Source organism: Carlito syrichta, unplaced genomic scaffold (genome assembly GCF_000164805.1).
Source record: "Carlito syrichta isolate Samal-C Ts95f unplaced genomic scaffold, Tarsius_syrichta-2.0.1 Scaffold307329, whole genome shotgun sequence".
Lineage (NCBI taxonomy): Eukaryota > Metazoa > Chordata > Mammalia > Primates > Tarsiidae > Carlito > Carlito syrichta.
Genome location: NW_007251425.1, coordinates 111,526 through 131,425, shown reverse-complemented (window position 1 = coordinate 131,425; position 19,900 = coordinate 111,526). Strand labels below are relative to the sequence as shown.

At 39.5% G+C, this 19,900-nt stretch overlaps 1 protein-coding gene across 1 annotated transcript in view; it reads left to right on the top strand.

Annotated features, from left to right (window-relative positions):
• The window catches only part of CAMTA1 (calmodulin binding transcription activator 1), a 294,680-nt gene extending 279,588 nt beyond the window's left edge, over positions 1 to 15,092 (top strand). The window contains 5 exon segments of the mRNA XM_021715722.1: positions 89 to 109; positions 1,515 to 1,708; positions 2,487 to 2,561; positions 5,437 to 5,467; positions 14,977 to 15,092. Of these exon segments, the coding sequence (XP_021571397.1) occupies positions 89 to 109; positions 1,515 to 1,708; positions 2,487 to 2,561; positions 5,437 to 5,467; positions 14,977 to 15,009 (354 nt within the window). The 3' untranslated portion in view covers positions 15,010 to 15,092.
• The last annotated feature ends 4,808 nt before the right edge of the window (positions 15,093 to 19,900 follow it).

Here is a 19,900-nt window from a genome sequence, read left to right as displayed (position 1 = left end):
TGGTTGGGAGTTTTATTGATTCTGGTTTTTAATTTCATTATATTCAGCAATCTAACATTAATCTTGTATTTTCTGTTTCTCCCCCAAGCTGACATGGATAGCCTTGAAGGTAATGATAACACCAAGTCCTCTCACAAACCATTCCACCAGAGTCACAAACTTCACACCCATCACCAACTACAAGGAGGGGCCGTTCAGATGGCATGGTCATGAAACAAGCATAGTCCCCCTGCCAGGCGGTCTGACCACTGGGCATCTATCCTTGGGGACCACATGGTTTATTCAGCTGGAGTGGGTTTTGCCGTCAATAATAATTGGACATTTCCTAGGCTAGTGTCAGTCCTTCCAAGCCGATTACTGTGAACCCAGTGACCACTGAGTAAACCTCCCCTTTTCATGACTGGCTTCACTGTGGCCGATGGGTCTGAATGTGCAGTGTGTACAGGCCGAGCTGGTGAAAACCACAGAAGTTCTGCAGGATACAGTGGTCTTGTCTTAAAAGACTTTGAGACCAGTGAAAATGGAAAGCAGACCAGATGAGACTAAGACTCCAGAAGACTCTCCCGGAAGGGCCCTGTTTCTGGGCATTCTGAGAAGTCAGCTACCCTCCCTCATTCCACCTCAGAACCCAGAGCTATAGTTAGGTGTACATGGGGTGTTCTGAGGAGGATTTTTCCTTGCACTAGTAAGTTGCCTTCGTATAAGCAAAGGGCTTCCTTGCAGCTTCCTGTCCCAGCATCATACTCGGTTTCTTTAGCAACATGGACATAGCTGTTTAAACCTTGGAGAGTGCTGTGTTTTGGGTGCCTGGAGACTGGTGTGAGGAGATTTGCTCTCTCGTGCCTTCTGTCCCCCCTGTCTACAGCTTGGCAGTGAGCTGAGCGCAGGCTGCTGGCACTAGCCACTGAGCAGTCCTTAGCCACACGACAGCCTCCCAGGTGTCATTGCTTCACTACTGTGTCGATCTTCCCAGCGTTCATCTTTTGCAGGTTAAATGACTTAAAGGTGTCAGCGTTTCATGATAAGCCTTGTATTTGGGACCTTGTAACTCAGTCAGAAACGTGTCATATAGTTAGAAGTTAGGTGCTGACTACTAAGTAGAGTTGCATATGGTGGGAATTGGGAGGCATAGAGATTTGAAATGTTTCCAAATTGGACAGTAAATATTAAACAGTTAAATTTTTACTCTCTATGTTTTAGACTCATACATGTCTAAGTTTATTGCTGTTATCTTTTTTTTTCAAAAGGGCAAAATATTTTAATATTTTGGGGGGAAAATACATGTATAAAGCAATATACTGTCTGAAGGCAACCCTTAAAGTCATATTTTGCATTTTGGAAAGGTAGGTGTAAAGATTCCTAGTTTTTCTCTTTTGTAATTAAACCCAGACTGAGACTATGATAACTGAGGGGGAGAAAGTAGTCACTCTCCTTCCCTCCCTCAGTGAGATCCAGGGAAACTGGCTGGTGCGGCTCCTGTTGCTACTGTTTGCCTATTCTTGTTTCCCCTGCAGTATGCACTTTATAAAAAGATGACACAGGCTGCCATCCTTATCCAGAGCAAATTCCGAAGTTACTATGAACAAAAGAGGTTCCAGCAGAGCCGGCGCGCGGCCGTGCTGATCCAGAAGTTTTACCGGAGCTACAAGAAGTGTGGCAAGAGGCGGCAGGCTCGCCGGACGGCGGTCATCGTGCAGCAGAAGCTCAGGTGGGTGGAGAACCTGCCCCGGGCTGATGCTCAGGTCTGTGCAGGACCTAAAGCCTGTGCAGCTCTTCTTCCAGAACATTCTAAGTGTGGTGACTTTGTGTAGTTACGCCCACGCTGTGAGTCTGGGTCTTTTTAACTTCTCTCTACCTCCCACCCAGTTATTTTGATGTCACCACTCAGTTTCAACTTACATTGAAATTTGGCATGGCCAGTTCTACCCAAAAAGTCATCACTCCCTTATAGTAGTTCTAGTTGTAGTTACTACATGTATGGCTGTGGATGAGTAATTAGGGGTAAGTGATTCCGTTTTGGAGGGTATAATAAAAATGTTTAGCAAGGTAAAATACATTGATAAAGGTTTTAGAAAAGAGAGCCCAAAGAGTGTATCCACTCAGTTGAATCAACTTCTAAAACTAAGAAAGCCAGAAGACCTTGTTCGACAAAATGCGCTTATGGAGGGTTGCGAGGGAATGTTTAGGGGCCATCCGTTGTGTCTTCAGCTGTTGTATCATTTCCCCTAAGCAAGGTGGACATGCTTGCCTACACTCTCCTTTCTCTTCGAACGTGCCCAGATGACTCAGTGCTGTGAAGGCAGCAAATGCACTAGTTTCTCCCCAAATCCTAGCAACCTTCCACCTTCTAAAAGCAGCATGTTTGTACTGTTGGATTTGCTACATGATCAGCTTAACTAAATGTCCCCGTCACCACCGACTGGTTTTCAATGTTTTCATATTCGGTTTCACAGCACCCTTTTTGTGACAGTGATCTTCTTTTTCAGGAGCAGTTTGCTAACCAAAAAGCAGGATCAAGCTGCTCGAAAAATAATGAGGTTTCTACGCCGCTGTCGCCACAGGTACATTAATCTTTATCTATACATTTTACTCTTCAAGAATAATAAAACAATGTTAACCTCCTGAACTACTCATGAACTCAGTGTAAAGCTAATCCCCCAGCAAATAATCAGGGCAGGTGTCCCACTTACAGTAGGGTGGTAGAGCTCTTTAATTAGGGACCAAGTGGCTACCATTAGCCCTGGGAGCCATTTCAGACTGTGCTCTGTACATCCAACAGTGGAGATTCATGCCAGTGTTCGCTGTTCTAATTTGGGTATGTGGGCAACTTAGCTGATCTAGCTTTTAATTCTAAATTTCTCTAACCTGCCATTTGTATGCCACATTGCAATGTGTTCTTCACTCTGAGCCCTTACTATGCTAATATGTCTCCAAACAGGAGATAAACAGTTTCTGTTCTCCAGGAAGGGAAACCTTGATTCCGGCCAAGTGTTCTGGTGTAGGCTTTCCACTGGTGCCCTCTGCTGGATGTGATAGCTACCAGGCTCTATTAAAGTATTATTTAAAGCTCATCTATGATGAGGAGCAGGATAAATTCCTGGAATGAAACTGTGCAGGAAAAGAAAGACATCGAGATGAGAGGCGCATTTTCAATTAGAAAGAAATGGGTCCTGTGATCCCAGCTTCCACAGGGACACAGCGTCTTCTTGTGGGGCTAAGCTAGAAGAATTTCCGTTTCCTCAAAGTTGAACTTTCTTCATGAACACTGGGTTCTTTACTTAGGTTTGGAGGCTGGCGGAAGTGTTCTGTTTTCTTTATTTAGGTTAATATTCCAGTCTGACATCTGTAACAGTGACCATTTGAGCTGTTTAGATGACCTTCCATGCGGTCTTGTTTCTGTTTATCAGGAGCTGTGCAACTTTTGGTACCAAAACTCAAGCAGGCTCTTTGATATCTTATCTACTCTTCCTATTTAATTATACCAAAATTCCTAGTATTCACATTTAGTCTGACTCCTCAGAGGTTTCATTTTACTTTAGTTTTTCTTACTCCTACAACTAACTTTCTGATTGCTAACTTTGAACATATTTTGCCTTTGAGACTTAATAGGGTTTAACTTGTTACTTTTACTTAAATTAACAGAAGAATTCACAGAAGGAAACATGCACAGCTGCTACGCTGACAATAATAAAAATTTTAAGAAGAGCATTCATTAGGATTGATAGGTTTTCTCCAGCTGGAATGCTGTGGGGAGGCAAAGGAACACTTGCCGTGTGCCTCCCAGTATCCGCTCTGCGGTGCAGTGCCTGGGAGAGCTTTCCCCATTATAGCTCCCAAGTGAGATGTCAGCATCGGAACTTTGCAATAGGAAGTTGTGTTCGGAGACAATCACAATAATGGGAATGGCTGTAACCTAATGAATTCTGTAAGCCCTCCCAGAGTCAGTCTCTTTATTACTCAGTCACACTGTCACTTAGCATTTGAGGTCTTATGGCCAGAGTAGCCGATTTTCTTCTTTTGATGACTGTGCCAAGGACTCGCTGAGGCCCTTTCTCTTACATTCTCACATGTGTTCACAGTTCCTTCTTCCCTTTCCCTCCTAACTCTGCAAAATGAAAACCTCGGAAGACTAGCTGGAACTGACACTGATAGACTTTGGCCACTTTGAGCAGAGTCACACGGGCACCTCTTCTTTCATGACACTGTGGCGACTACTTTCCAGACACAGTTTATCTTCAAGAACATCACCCTAACATTGCTCTTCTTTAGGTCACTCCAAACAAACCAGCACGTCCACAAATTACATTGTGCTGTGCTTCTGTCCTCATTTCTCCTAGCCTTGTGCTCATACTTTGAGGCACAGGTAGAGGTTCAGGCATGGGTACAGGCACAGACATGGGTATAGGCGTAGGCGTAGGGACATAGGCACGGATGTGGGTAATGCAGCTTTGGTGACTATGAGCAAAATGACACAAAGTCCTGTGCTCTTCTTCCTTTTATTTTTGCCAAAGTTCTGTCCTGTGTTTACATCAGGTGAGTCGAGAGAATAAGATATTTAAGCAAGACATAAATTCATGAAAGTATGCCTCCCAAAGCAGGCTGCACAAAAGAATCTTTCACCCTCACCTTTAGAGTTCTCTATTTGTAAACTGGTAGAGAAAAATTTCATGAAGATTTTTACCTTCCTTAAGTTTATATTTTAACTAGTAATCACCTCATAAGAAGGCTAACAAGGCTCATTAGGAAGAGAACATCAGATTATGGGCTCCAAATTTCTGTGCATTATTTGGAATGAAATAAAGGCCTTATTGACTCTTTTCTCTACTTGACCATTTAGTAGTTCAGGTGTTAGAAAAATAAGCAGGAAAATTTTAGTGACCTCTGTGTGCTGACTGTACGATCAGTATTCACTTGCCATTTCTATATATTCAGTGTGTGTGTGTGTGTGTGTGTGTGTGTGTGTGTGTGTGTGTGTATTCAGTTAAAGACCTTGAAGAAATCTGAAAATCTATCCCAGAAGTTTGTTTTAAACTCCTGTTTTCCCTAGGATGTGCATAATCCTGTTTTCATCCTGGGTTATTTAATGTTATTTTAAGGGACATCATCATGTTTTTGTCCCCTAGAAGCATTAAAATCTATGTCAAAATAGAAACCTCCTATGACACTATCTCAAAAAGGTAGGTAGATAGTGGCTTCAGGAGTCAGTAAGAAATGTCCCATTTCTAAGTCATGTGGCTCCATCTTTTTAAGACTTAAAACCAAATTGGTGAGTTTTCTACCTGCTCATTTCACATACCCCATCATCAATCTCCTTTTCTTTCTTTCCAAAAAAGAAACCACTTTATACTCTTTTTTGTTGAAATAAAGCTATTTATAAGATTTCTGTTGTGACCCTCATATGCTAATAGCTCTTTGGTATTGTTTTACTGTCTAAAGCCCCCTGGTGGACCATAGGCTGTACAAAAGGGTGAGTTTAGCTGCCTGCTAGCCAGTTTATCTTTATCTTCCATTTTCAATATTTTGCTTTTTGCTTGCTTGCATGGGGCTGCAGCCTAGGTATGCCAGTAAGTTTCACATCCATTTTGAATGAAATAAAATTAAATAAAAACTAACCCTAATTACTAACACTGCTATTTTATACAACAGGAGAGCAGTCACATAAATAGATGTACAAATGCATGAGTAAGTAAAAGGGAGGGACATTCTGAAACCATGCAGGGCATGCTTAGAACGTGGTGGAGGAAGCCTTCAGGACAAAAACATGGCTGGTGGTAGATGTTCAAATCTAAATAAAGTTGCATTGTAAGAAAACATTCAGCAAGTGTTTTTTGGTGATTAGAACAATTTGTCACATGAAATTTTCTCAACTACTGCTTTGTCAAAATCCTCAAAACCAGAAGGCTCAGTAGGTGGTGGTAGTAGGCTTTTTTCCCTCTTCTTCTTCAACTTATCTTTTTCTTGCTTAGAATTACTGTTTCCCTATTACCCTACTCCTGTAGTTTCCTTTTCTAAATTTCTTTTTCTCTTTTGCTATGAGGTAAGTCAGTACACAAAGCTGCCCTCTCACAACCAAGCCAGGACATTCATTATAAAAAAGTGGGTAAGGCAGTTTCTTTTACCCATGCCAGCTCTGGCATGTTACTCTTTCTTTTCTCCCTTCTCTCTCTAATAAACTTTGTTTGAAAACAAAAATAATAAAATAAAATAGTAGGTGAACCAGACTTCCAGCATCTCACGGAAATGTTGAAAGGAAGTATGGTGTGCAGGACCCTAAATCTGTGTGTGATATATTGCAGCTAAGAGAAAGTGTGCTAATGAATTTGTATTTTAAATAAATTATAATGAATAAGTATTCCTGAAATTTGAGAATATGCTACTAATTTGTGAGTATGCACAAGGAAAAAGTCTTTGCCAGATACAACCATAACACATCTTAAGTTATAATAAAATATTTAGTGACAGAAAACTGTTTTTCAAAAACTAGGAATAGAATTCACCAAAATCAGACTTGAATTTAGATTAATTTGACTACTACTTTGTTTAGTTGTTTTTTGGGGTTTTTTTGGTTTTTTTTTTTTTTTTGAGTTGGAGTCTCACTCTGTCACTCAGACTGGAGTGCAGTGGCTGCTCCCGCCCACCGCAGCCTCGACCTGCTGGGCTCCGGCGATCTTTCCGCCTCAGCCTTCCAAGTAGCTGGAACTACAGGTGCGCGCTACCACACTCAGCTAATTTTTGATTTATTGTAGAGGTGAGGTCTCACCAAGTTGCCCAGGCAGGTCTCGAACCCGCAGGCTCAGGCAATCCACTCACCTCGGTCTCCCAAGGCGCGGGATTACAGGCTGAGCCACTGAGCCTGGCGATGCTAATCTTTATTTATTATATTTTAAGCCCAGGGTTGGCAGACTTTTTATTTTGACAAACACTTTCTTAAAAGGCCAGATAATAAGCACCTTAGGCTTTGAAAGCAATACAGTCTGTCCCACCTACTCAGTTCTTCCACTGTAGCATGAAAGCAACCATAGACAATACATAAAGGCATGGGTGTGACTGTGTTCTAATAAAACTTTATTAATAAAAATAGGTTGGACTGGATTTTGCCAACTTGATAATAGGAGAATTGAGTTTTTGTAAGTTCTTCCTAAATAATGGCCTATACATTTATCACTATAAAAGATTTAAAGTTTCATCTTCTTAAAATGATAGTCACTAAGAGAGAAATATTTGGGAGTAAAAAAGAAAACTACACTTGTTAACAAATTAATCCTCTTTAGACTTAAGCAGTTGTTCACGATTCAAATCTTTTGGGTCCCATGTCATAGAGCTGGCTCAGAGGTGTTTGGTTTTGAAATAGAAGAAGAGGACAAAGATCTCCATTTCTCTTCCTACTCCTCATCCTCTGCATATAAATAATATTTCTTTCTATTAAAAAAAAAGACAGGAGAACAGATGCATGTCCCAGTATTCGGTTTTACTAAAAGTGATAGTATCTTGCATGTTATATGCAATTAATATAGCTTGCTGCAAGGAACCAACATTTTATTGGAGGTGGTTGCTTATGCACTTTTGAAGCCTGTTAGTTTCTGGTACGTTAATGATCCTTTTAAAGAGTATATTTTCTAAAGGTGCTTTTCAATGCCAACCAGAGTCCTACCTTACTTTCTTTTGTGCCTGCTGCATTCTGTTGTGAATTCCTAAAGCTCCTACTTATGCATGGAAGGTTGGAATTTCATGACAGCCCATATGCCTCACAGTCTTAAGGGAGTTTGATAGAAGCTGAGATGCTTTCAGATTCCTTCTATCATGGTAGTATTTATCGAAGTCTGATTGAGAAATAGCTTTTATATAGTTTTGTATAATTACCAGTAGGATATTCTCTCCCTCTTCCTTCCACCAGAGGAGTCACTGTGGTACTCCTTCTCACGTCCCCATGCTGAATTTACTCTTGAGAGGCAGAACATCTCTGAGGAGGGTTTATATTCCTAGAACTTATGTCCAAGGAGATAACAGAGTTATTTTGTTAATTTATACAGCACACCATATTGAAGACATTTATAGTTTATACTCCAAAAGATAAAGTTTTTAAACTTAAAGAGTTAAACGTGGTGGTACAGTATTTACAAGCACTGTTATTGATCCAGACTCCCAGGTGAATGGAGCAGAAAGAGCTCTCACAGAGAAGTCTGGGCCCCTTGTCTGAATGAAGACCCCGTGGGCCGACTGCAGCAGTTCAGCTCATCTTTACTCAGCCTTTCTTCAGGCTTAGCTCCTAATTTATCCAATAATTTAAAACAGTTACCAAATTCTTGATACTATCAGGGATTTTTGTTTTTTTGGCTTAGACACAATAACTGTACTTGGGAGATTAACTTTTGTTATCCACAGATACTTAAATCAACACTTTATTTCTGTTAGTTAATTTAGGGATAATATTAGCTTCAGCAAATGACCGAAGGATTTTTAAGGTTTAAGAAACATTTAGTGTGTGTGCTGAAAAGACTATAACAGATTTATCCTCAAGGTATTGCAACTTAATTGGTCTTTGAAAAAAAACAAACTAAAACTCTTGTTCTAGATAGAAAATGGTTTTCCATTTCTTTCTTCATTTCTTTTTCATGGGTAGTAGAAAGCGTTCTCATAGATGGGGGAGATCACTCACTGAAAAGAAATCCCTAGACAAATTCCTCATTTCCATCTATGACAGATTTCCATGAGAGGGCTTTATAAATGGTAACAGTCACCACAAGCATTATTATATGCAGTGGGAATTCTGGTGTTTGAATAACCCATTTCTTATAAGTTGCTGGCCTAGTTACCTGTATTCGATAAAGGTGGGTACAGCTATTTTGTTGGAATAAAAAAATCTTTAATTGGAGGAAGAAGAAATAACACTTTTTGGTCACAAATCTTTAAACAACAGCTTTTCTCTGTGTTTGAGAACTGGGTTTCCAAACACTTAACTTTGCCAGAAGCTGCCAGTCATTCTGGTAAGTAGTGGTTTCCCGCAGAGCAGCTTTGTCGTGTGGTGAGGAAAGCAGTCCTGGGAAGTGTCTTCAGTGGGTCATTACCACGTTCTGAAAGTTGTGCTTACACTTTCTGCTCTGTCGTGTGCACTTTATCCAAGGGACGGCTCTCTAACAATGCCTGGAAGTCTGCTATTGGAGAAAAGTAGACAGTGCTCTAGGGTCCACAAATATAACAGCACACTCGAGTTAAATTTGACATGAGGGGTAGTTTTCAAGTGGCCCTGTATATTCAGTGAGGAGTGAGTAAGGAATGAACTTGGGATGTGTCATCACGGATGTATTTTTAATCTCCAACGTAATTCTGTCTCACTTGCCTCTTTTAGGAAATGAATATTTTTGGAACACAGTGGTGTGTGTTAAATTGCAGACAGCATGCTCTGTGTCATTCTTATTGGGCCTCTCTGTCTTTTTTGTTTTGCAATCCAAATGAGATTTCTGGAAAATGGCAAGATCTCTCTTTTCCTAAATTTCCCACAAGCTATTGCAGCTCTCAGAGCAACAGGTAACTAATCAGAAAGCCGCATCTGGCTGCCCTGTATATTTTTGACGTCCAGCATTGCGAGAATATACCTGCTGAAATCCACTGACTCATGAAACATTTCTCTGGCTGAGCATTACTGAGTAGATGTAATGAAGCAGCTTTGCCTTATGCTTTTCCCATGGAGCCATTGTTTGCTAGAAGTTTCTGAAGCAGGCCTACCTCATTTATTCATAAACAATCATTGGACGTCTGATGGAAATAAACCTTGTGGGCTTTTGCTGGCTTTCAGTGCTGTTGCTTACTACATCACGTCAGTACATTATGATGCGACTTTTTTTTTTTTTGGTTGAGACTGCAACAGTATCCTAAAGTGGTGATTATTTTTAGCCTTGAATGCTTGGGGATATCCTGGGTTTATAATTGATTTTAATAGTGGAATGGTCACAGGTTAAAGTCTTGCTAACCTAATAACCGTAACTCCAAGCTAATGATATGAGTACTACCTTCCAAGTTACTGACATGAGATTGAGAAATGTGATCATACAGTTTCTTCAGGGTAGCAATAGCCTTGTTCCTATAGTTTCTGTCCTGTCCTGTCTTTATGATCTCAGGGAAGACTGCTCTGCCTGTCCTTTTGTCATGGAATTTGGCAGTAAGTGCAATTATAAAGGAATTTTTTAAAAGACAACCTGGACATTTTTAGGTTCAGTTTTTCTATACCCCTGAATAAATCTAACAGTTGCAATTCCTTAAGGGAACCGAGAACTCAGTAACCCTTAGCTGAGTTTCCATAATGCAACTCAACAAAAGTTTGTCAAGCACCTATGTTCTAAGTTCTGTGAATATGGTGACCACAGGTCCTAGATTTTTAAATATAATCTAGGATTTTTAAATAGAATTTTAATGATATTATATAAATATAATCTTATATTAAATATAAGAATTTCAAAAATTATTCTTTGTTGATCAAGTTTGTATACTGAAAAATATGCTTACAACACAGGTAATAGCAATGAAGCCAGTTTAGTCCATTGATTTTGGTTTTGGTCTATAAAACTGAATTTTTTTTCCTCCACTGAAACTTTTAGCTGTTTTTATGTTATGTGAACACAGCATTTGTGAGATAAAGTAGTAACAGATGGATGGAAAACCATCTTAAAAACCTTTTCTTTAAAAGATTAGCAGGATTATAATTCCAAAGAAGCACATATTCACTGTAATGAATTTTGGAAATACAAATAAGCAATAAGAATCACCCGGAGGTGATAACGGTTAAACTTCTATTTTGTATCCTTCTTGTTGGCAAGGATTTATTTTTAGTTAACATATGCCTTTTAATGATTCTTCATGTCCTTAACTGATAACAAGACAACTTCATATTTCTTTGTTTGAAATATCTATTTCTTAAAATTTGTTAAAAATGCTAGTACATCAGATTTTATTCTAAGTCACTTGGTGATATTGCTTTCTATTTCTTTGGAGGCAATATGACATGCAACACTATCTCATTCTAATAATCTACCCTCAAGTAATATAAAATTTCCTTTATGATTTCACTAGGACAGGTTGTAAAAGTCCCTCAATGTCATATAAACTTTCAGAGGTAAGTTAATATCAACACAGTCTGTAAATTGCAAATTGGAGGATGAGGGTAAAAATATTCCTTGATGCCGGGCTCGGTGGCTCAGCCTGTAATCCCGCGCTTTGGGAGGCTGAGGTGAGCAGATTGCCTGAGCCCGGGGGTTCAAGACCCGCCTGGGCAACTTGGCGAGACCTCATCTCTACAATAAATCAAAAAAATTAGCCAGGCGTGGTAGTGTGTGCCTGTAGTTCCAGCTACACTGGAAGGCTGAGGTGGAAGGATCGCTGGAGTCCAGCAGGTTGAGGACTGGCTGGGAGCGGCCACTGCACTCCAGTCTGGGCGACAGAGTAAGACTCCAACTCAAAAAAATATATATATATATTCCTTGATTCTTAGACACATTCTTTTTACATGTTTTAGGATTCTAAATCTAATTGTGTTGTAAAATCAATAATTACATTTTATGTGGGGGTCTTTATCCCCAAAAATACTGTAATAAAATCACTGTGATGTCTTATAAAGGATGACATCTTAGAATTGAGAAAATATCATTGCTGTCCATTTCATTCCATACCATTTGGAAATTTTCCAAATGCATGTTTTTTATAAAGTCTTTTGAGAAAGCCAATGAAACAAGATTATTTTTAAAATTTCTTTTATCCTTGGAGATATTATTAAAGGCAGTGGTGAGGAATGTTGAAACTACAAGCTTTGAAGTCAGACAAGCCTGGGTTCAAATCCCCACTCTGCCATATATTAACTGTATGAGCTGGGACAGGTTGCTCAATTCCTGTAAATCTCAGGTTCTGCATTTACAAATTGGAGATAATGGCAGTGTTGTGAGGACTAGACCAGTAACAAGTATTAAGTAACCTGTGCAGCTGGTAGAATGTAATCATTCTCTTCCTTTTTTTTTTTTTTTTTTCCTATTTTTAATTCCTCCTTTAACAGCTTTTCTGTTTAAAAAAAATGAGTCATTTTAGTCATTTTGATGTCATTTATAATGCTAGCATATTGTGGTAACTTCATCATGCAACTCAGAACTAACTTCTCCACTTAAATTCAGGAGCTACGAAAGCCTAGAATATAGCACCTCAAAATGGAAATGTTCTCATGTTAGCTATGTAGACATTATGTGTGGACATGCACCTTTCCTTAATTACTGGTCTGCAAGGCCATCACTAATTTCATAGCAGAGTATTTATATGATCACTTTAAAATGTTATGAAAACTTAGCTTTTTAAATTACCTCTAAAAAAAACAGCAACAATAACAACAACAAAAAAACCAATGCAACCTTTTCACTAAAAGAAAAACGTTTTTAAGGATACCTGCTCTGATCAGCTTATTACTGATTCTTTGGTATAAAATGACACAAGAAATTTCTGGTTTATAATTCACTCTCCATTTTATTTCATCGCAATGATGATAATACTAGTTCTAAAGCATTCCTGTTCACTCCAGGAAAACTGTGAATGGATATCTTTGTGTCTATGCGACCAGACTCTGAGTTCAGAATTCCTCAAATTCTAAACATCTCATCATGATGGAGTCACTGTTGCGTATCTGTGAACGAGTTCTGTGCTGGTGCAGAAGCAACGAGTAGCACTTGAAGCAGCATGCACACATTGCGGTCATTCAGCAGATAGGTCTGCACAAGTACAGATGTTGCATGTCCGGAAGCCAAGTTGGCATCAGTGCATGCCTTGCATTTTTCAGCCAAAGGGATGTTAGTATAGATACTGCATGTTTAAAAATTGAACACAGACTATAGCATGTTTCAATTTTTAAAAAACCGTTTATTTATCAAGTATGCATGTCCAAAATTAAGGACCTATAGTGATGCACAATTCTATACTGTGATATGACCCAAATTACCCTAAAGTTTTGTAATCCATGGTATATTCAATTATAAAATTTGAAACTAAATAATATCTGGATTTACTTATGAACATAGCAATGCAGTCTAAATGGAAACATAGCACGGTATTCTTTAAAAAAAGGATCCCACAGTTTTGGAGCTATATTGGTTCGTGTCTGTCATTTGTCAATATTCCACTAGTACCAAGCTGGGCTTGGAATAGGTAGTAAGTACATCCGACATATGAGCAAGTTTTCACATATTATAATTCTTTTCAGTATTTAGTGATGCTAAAATAAAGCTTTTCTTCTGAAAGAGAACATCTTCTCTTTGAAGAGATTATATCAACTTTGCAGAATACTCAGAAATGATTCTTGCTGGAGGTGGTGAATATCACTGTTTTCTTAAACTGCTGTTACAGTGTGTGTGCCATTCCACTGAATCCCAGCCTATGTAATACAGCAGTAGCTTACGCCCGATTTTCTCAGAATATTTTCTTCCTGCCCGAATGTCATCAAGATTCTATTTGGAGCCGGGTGTGGTGGCTCATGCCTGTAATCCCAGCACTTGGGGAGGTGAAGGCGAGAGGATTACCTGAGCCCATGGGTTCAAGACCAGCCTGGGCAACTTGGTGAGACCTCGTCTCTACAATAAATCAAAAAACTAGCTGGGCATGGTGGCATGCACCTGTGGATCCAGCTACTTGGGAGGCTGAGGCAGAAGGATCTCTGAGCCCAGCAGGTCAAGGCTGCAGTGGCTGTGAGCAGCGTGCCACTGCACTCCAGCCTGGGCGACAGACTGAGACTCGGACTAAAAAAAAAAAAATCTGTTTAGAAAGTAAGCTAGCATACGTTTTAAAGTGAAATTTTAACTTACTGCTATAACTTAAGATAATAGGAGACCCTGCTCTTAGAGAATCAGAAAACTATATTTGAATTATTGCCCTCTGTACAGGCCCTTAACAAACCAGACTTTTCATTGTCATGCTGTTGCCATAGAGTATAGTTGTCCTGAGAAACTGTTGCTTCTATTTGGCTAAAATCAGCCTCTCCCACCCATTCGGGGTGGGGGGTGGGGGGGAATGTCATTATATGCTAGCAATACTGCAAACTGTGACCTATACAGCATGCACTGACTTACACCTGATCATTTTGCTATTAAGGCAAGCTTGGAATTATCGGTCAGTAAAGAGAGAGACTCACAGCTGCCAGTGTCTTTCCACCGCCCCCATCAGGCAGCTATAGTCAAGAAACCAAGGCAAATTTTTACATTAAAAAATGTAGATTGGTGGTGATAAATAATTTGCTGGTGTGAAATTTCTATGACTCAGTCTACAACAATTTCATTTAAATTTGTTAACTACAACATGTTTGATAAATAAAACAAAGTACTTTATTGGCACTGCACCCCGCTGCTGTCCATCCAGGAACACTGGGGGAAGGAACCTGAATGTCTTTTAAAGTTACAATGTGGAGTGGGAGGAAAGTAGGGAATTATGAAAATCAAAGACTCTACAGTATATAAAATCGTAGAACTTCAAATGTATGATCAGATCACGACCGCTAACGATCTTGAGATGCTCTTGAGTCTGTGAGCAGAGTACTAGTTCAATCCTTAGGTATATTAAAAGCTAGATAAATGAATGTTCAGTTTCCCTAATTTACATCATATGGAATTATAGGGCATTAATGGTGATCCACCAGGTTAAAAAAAACGTTATTTGAATAAATTTTTCTAAGATGCATGTTATTATCACACTTGATTGAATACATTAGACTTTGATTTCACTGTGTTCTTAGAGCACTTGATTTAGAGCAAAGCTTTAGAATTACTTTTTAAAAATCACCTTAAGAATGGTCGTGTCTTCTCTCTTAATATTTTCCCCAACAATTCCACAGGAGTCTTTTGCCATGAATCCTCAAGAGTTTTGTGTTGGCTTTTCATTTCAGAGGGAATGGCAATGCCCCTTTCCTTTATTTGGTCACAGTTTCACTATATAGTTATCGGCTGGTGTTTGTTTCTCTTCCAGAGTGAAAGAATTGAAAAAGGCCAAGGAACTTGAAGACATACAGCAGCGTCCCTTAGCAATGTGACATTGCTTTTCAGACTGTTTTCATTTGTTTTTAGCAGAGACATGCAACAATACACGCGCGCACACACACATACACACATACATACACACACACACACACACACACACACACACACACACACACACACACACACACAAAATCCCTCTGCAGTTTTGGGGAGATCAGCTGCAGGATTTTAACAGGAATGTTTTGGTCATTGCATTTGCACTTTCATGGACAACTTTTTATTTGATCAGCAAGACATCTTGGAACTCAACCTTCTGTTGGATTATGGGAAAACAAGACACCAGGAGGAATTGAAAGAGGCTTCCTCTTCTTAGGAAGAAGCCACTTCCTTCTCATATAGGGCTGTATTCAAACATCGTGTGGAACTGTACAAATATTTATACCAAAAATATAGATAAGAAAAGGTGGGGATACACTAGCAACAAAAAAGAATGCTGTTCCTGCACCTGTCGGTTATTTCCAAGAAGCTGAATCTTTGGGATTGATTCTCAGTGGAGGGTTTAGATCATACAAATCTTTATTGGGTCCGTGTGTTCTCATTTCCTTCACTGTTTACTTTTTGTTTGTTTGTTTGTTTGTTCTAATCTCTACAGCACACTTAATGCAACTTTTAAAATCTGCAGGTTTTTAATGTCTTGTGGAAATTTGCAGAGGGCGGGTGTGTGGTCAACGGGTAATGCATGGGAAACAATGAGAAACAGCTTACAGAGTTGAAGTTTATTTTCTTGTCCCCACCACCTCCCAGAACCTGCAAGAACAGTAATCATCTTGTCCCCTTTTTCATGTTCAGCACTTTAATTTTTTTGCCTTACTTTCATGTGCAATGAGAATTACTTAAGAATTGGTAAAGCATGTAGCCTTTTTAGTAACCTTGGAAACTGTACTAATTCTAAGGAATCATAAACCTTGCCTGGACATTTGCCACCTAAACGATCAGTGTGGTGCTGCGTTCTGGCCAGTAAATTCCATGTTTTTGGCTATATCTCATCCAAACTGAGCAGTTTCTATGTATATATAGAAGGTAGAAATGAAAAGTGAGAAAATATTTGAAAGGGATTATATTAATTGCTAAATATTTTATTCACAAAGGTCAGTAACATGGCAAGATAAAATTATTTGTATAGTTTTGTCTGAATGAGCAAGAAAAATGTGGATGTACTGTTTGTATATATTGTATATATTAAAACAAAGAGATATGTGCATGAAATCAAGAAAAAAGAAATGAACAAAAGCAAAGCATTAGTGGCTATGGTCTGTAAAATGAAACAAAAAAACTTTATTTCACTATAAGAGTACTTTATTTTAAATGTTCTTTAGAAGAACATTTTGCTAAAGCATGACTAAACTGCAAAAAAAAAAAAAAAAAAGAGCTACTGTATTTAGATTTAGGAAAAAAGGCAGAGTAACATTACTTAAAAAAAAAGGATATGTTTACATTTAATTTTGGCTACCAGGAGTTTAGTTTATTTTATTTAAAATTTTTTTGCCAATGGTGCCAAGTAATGTGAATGCTAATATTGCTTAAAAAAATTAAGTTACTTTTGCAAAACAGATAATCATAAGATGAATCAGTATGTAGCTTAACACCGTCCACTCACTCCAACAAAAGAACACTTCGAATGATCAAAACCTGACAAAAGAAATTGTATGAAAAGTAGAAAAATGCCACGTTTTCATATCTCCTGCTGGAAATCAGAAAATGTCATAAAAATTGCACAAAAAAATAACTAAAAGTGAAAAAGATGCAGACTGGTCTTGTAGAGATGTCATGGTATATTACTATTTCCACATAATAAGGAGCCAAAGAAATCTGATGCTTTTAACAATTAAACTACTACTGTTAAATTGAGAGAAAAAAGTTCGCATTTGCTGATGCCAGTTTAAGATTCCCAGGTTAAGTTTGAGGATCAGTTGGTGTGAAGCTTAGATGTTTTTTCTTGGTTCTGGCTGCCAACTGCGAGTTAAAACTCAAGGCTTGTTGTGAAGCCTAAAAATATTCACAAATAAGCTTTTAAACTGGTGTCTTTATGAGGAAGGTTGATACAAAAGATTGTGGTAAAAACTGGGGTCAGTGCTCTTGGTGCCTTTTCTATAATTGTACTTGTTTTTTAATTACTTCCTTTCACTGCCAACCTCGAATTACTGTACAGTATATGTCTTTCTGCTTGTGATCAGCTTTGACAGCGGTGACAGCCCCACAACTAGTAGCCACCTGTACATTTGTAAACTGACCTGAGTCCATTTTGTTTTTAAATGTGTGGGGTATGTTGCAGCTGTTGCAGTCCCCCAGACACCTATTGTTTCACACAGTTTGACCTATAGGAGAACACTGAGTAATTTACAAACACACAATTGCATTCATAAATGGGAGTAGAATGTGAAAGCCAGCTCTTTCAGGATATTCTATATTAATACTGAATTTAGATATGTTTATTCCATTTATTATGGTACAAATAACTGCTCTTTTGACCAGAGAAATGACCTCAGTGGATTTGCTTTAAACCTCACATTTATTTTTTTTTTAATGTTTCACATACTACATTATTAACTGAATAAGTTAGAAAATTCTGGAAGATAAAGGCGTACATAGAATTAGAGGGTTCTTATGGAGGGGATAGGAAGTAGGTTCAGAACCTACTGTGTTACCTACCAGTACAACTGTGAATCCTAGGTGAGGTAAAAATGCACTTCCACTGAAATGAAGCATTTCTGACCGCTTTTTCTTGGTTTTGAATCTTAATTTTGAATATAAGGTGATAGGTAAGCGCAGCTTTCTTGGATAATCTGAATTCCCAAGTGCCAGGAGTAGGATTTCATTATAAAATTAATAGCTAATCTTATTCTATCTCCTGAAGATTTAATTGCTATTCTTGTTACCCATTCGAAATCAGCTGTACTGTGTGAACGAAATAAAGACAATAACACGAACCCCTCTCTGGCTGCACGGTCGCTTATGGCAGTTCCACACAGTAGTTGGCGCCCAATGGGGGGTCCCTGAGACTTGCATGTAAAACTAGTCTAGATGTCTTCTTTTTTGTAAGTTTTATTTTTGTAATTGTGCATGTAAAGCATCATTGAATCAATGGATCTGTTGAAGAACTCAGCTGCTGGAAACCATGCAAAATGTTTTGAATTGCCCTTAAAATATGGAAAATGTTTTCTGAATGCTTTATATTCTTTCTGCTGTAAATTAAAAATGAAGAAAATTTCCCCATACTATGTGTGTGTTTTGCTTTAACTTGACCTGATATTGAAATGCAAGGGGGTGAGCATGTTTCAAACCATATGAAATAATGTCAAGTATTTCCTTCTGATCCACATACAGTGTTCTGATGTTGAATGTTGCATTGTCTTGGATATGTTCATGAAAGAAAAAAAATCTTAGAGATACTCTTTGTTCCCAGAGCACTTGTTTTTCCCCTGTGTTTCCAGGCACCTCTCAACACATCAATCATTTGTCTAAGGCAGTGCAGTTATCTGAAAGGTTGTTAATCTAAAGCCATCTCGGTTAAAATCCCCTAAGTTCTTTGAAAAGGCATTTCTAGCAGACTACTACTGTCTTCAACCTGAGTACTGTCATCTTTGTTCCCTTCCCTGTCACTGCAGAGCCTCTCCTTATCTCCCCAGCTGACCCTCTTCCGTCTAATCCATCTAAGTGCTACTGCCGTAAATTTTGCATCACGTAATCTCCCAACTCGATGAGGCCCCAGTGGTTTCCGCATTTAAGTGACACTTCTCTTGTATATCCTCTCTTGATTGTCTTATTTTTAATCCATGCCCAACCTGCACACCACATCCAATTTCCATTGCTGTCTTTGTTCATGGTTTGTTCATCCCCTGCCGAAAAAGTTCTTCTCTGATCCACTCACCAAACTCCAATCCCACCCCCACCTCGCCTCTGTGATACTCGTTTATTCTAATATACGCTAATATTTCCCTTTTCGAAGTATTATATTTCAAGTTGGAAAAGAGAGCATGGTGGTTAAAAACAGTACTATATTTTTCTCCATTCATCTAAGGGATCCACAAATTGACCTATTACTGTTTTGTTTCTTTAGTGTAGAAGACCGTTTATGTTGATAAGAATATTCCAACTAAACTTAAGTACAAAGTAACTCAGTCAGATATGTGCTTCCCTCCGTTCAACCAAAACTCGAGGATTTACTGTGTGCCCAGGATCTGGAAATTCAGAAATGAAGAAACCATAGTCCCTAATGCCGACTAGAACGTGGTCTGTGCAGTGACATTTGTGTCAAAAAACGAAAGCATGAGGCGAGGGACCCCAACCCAACTCCAGCTTGTGTCACAAATACCCCAAGCGGACTTCCTATTTCATTTTAACCGCTTTCTTGGAATAACGTGGTTCCCCCAGAATCACTAGGTTAATCTGGGGCGTCAAGCAGAAGCCAATACGCGGCGCTAATAGTCTCGAGGCCAGAGAAATGGCCCCCAGGCTCAGACGCACATAAAATACTCCTGCCCTCACCCAAACACTCCCTCTCCAACGCCCAATGACCCGCGGCGAACCGCGGACCGCGTCCCCAACCGCCAGCCCGGGCGACGGGACGACGAGGGAGCTGTCGCCATCTACCTGCCCTCTACGCCGGAAGCCGAGCCAACGAGCGCCGCGGACCTCCGGGGTTCCCGCGGGCCTCAAGTTCCCTGGTGGCCGCGTTCAGGAGAAGGACTCTTATATCCGGCTCGCCCCGGAGGGGCCGCCCACTTCCGGCGCGCCCCTCTGCGGCCCGGCGCGCCCCGCCCACTTCCGTCCGGTGACGCCACGACCCGCGTCGCGCCGCCCCGCCCGTCTCCCCGGCCTCCGGTCCCGCTGAGTAGCTCTGCGACCCTCGCCCG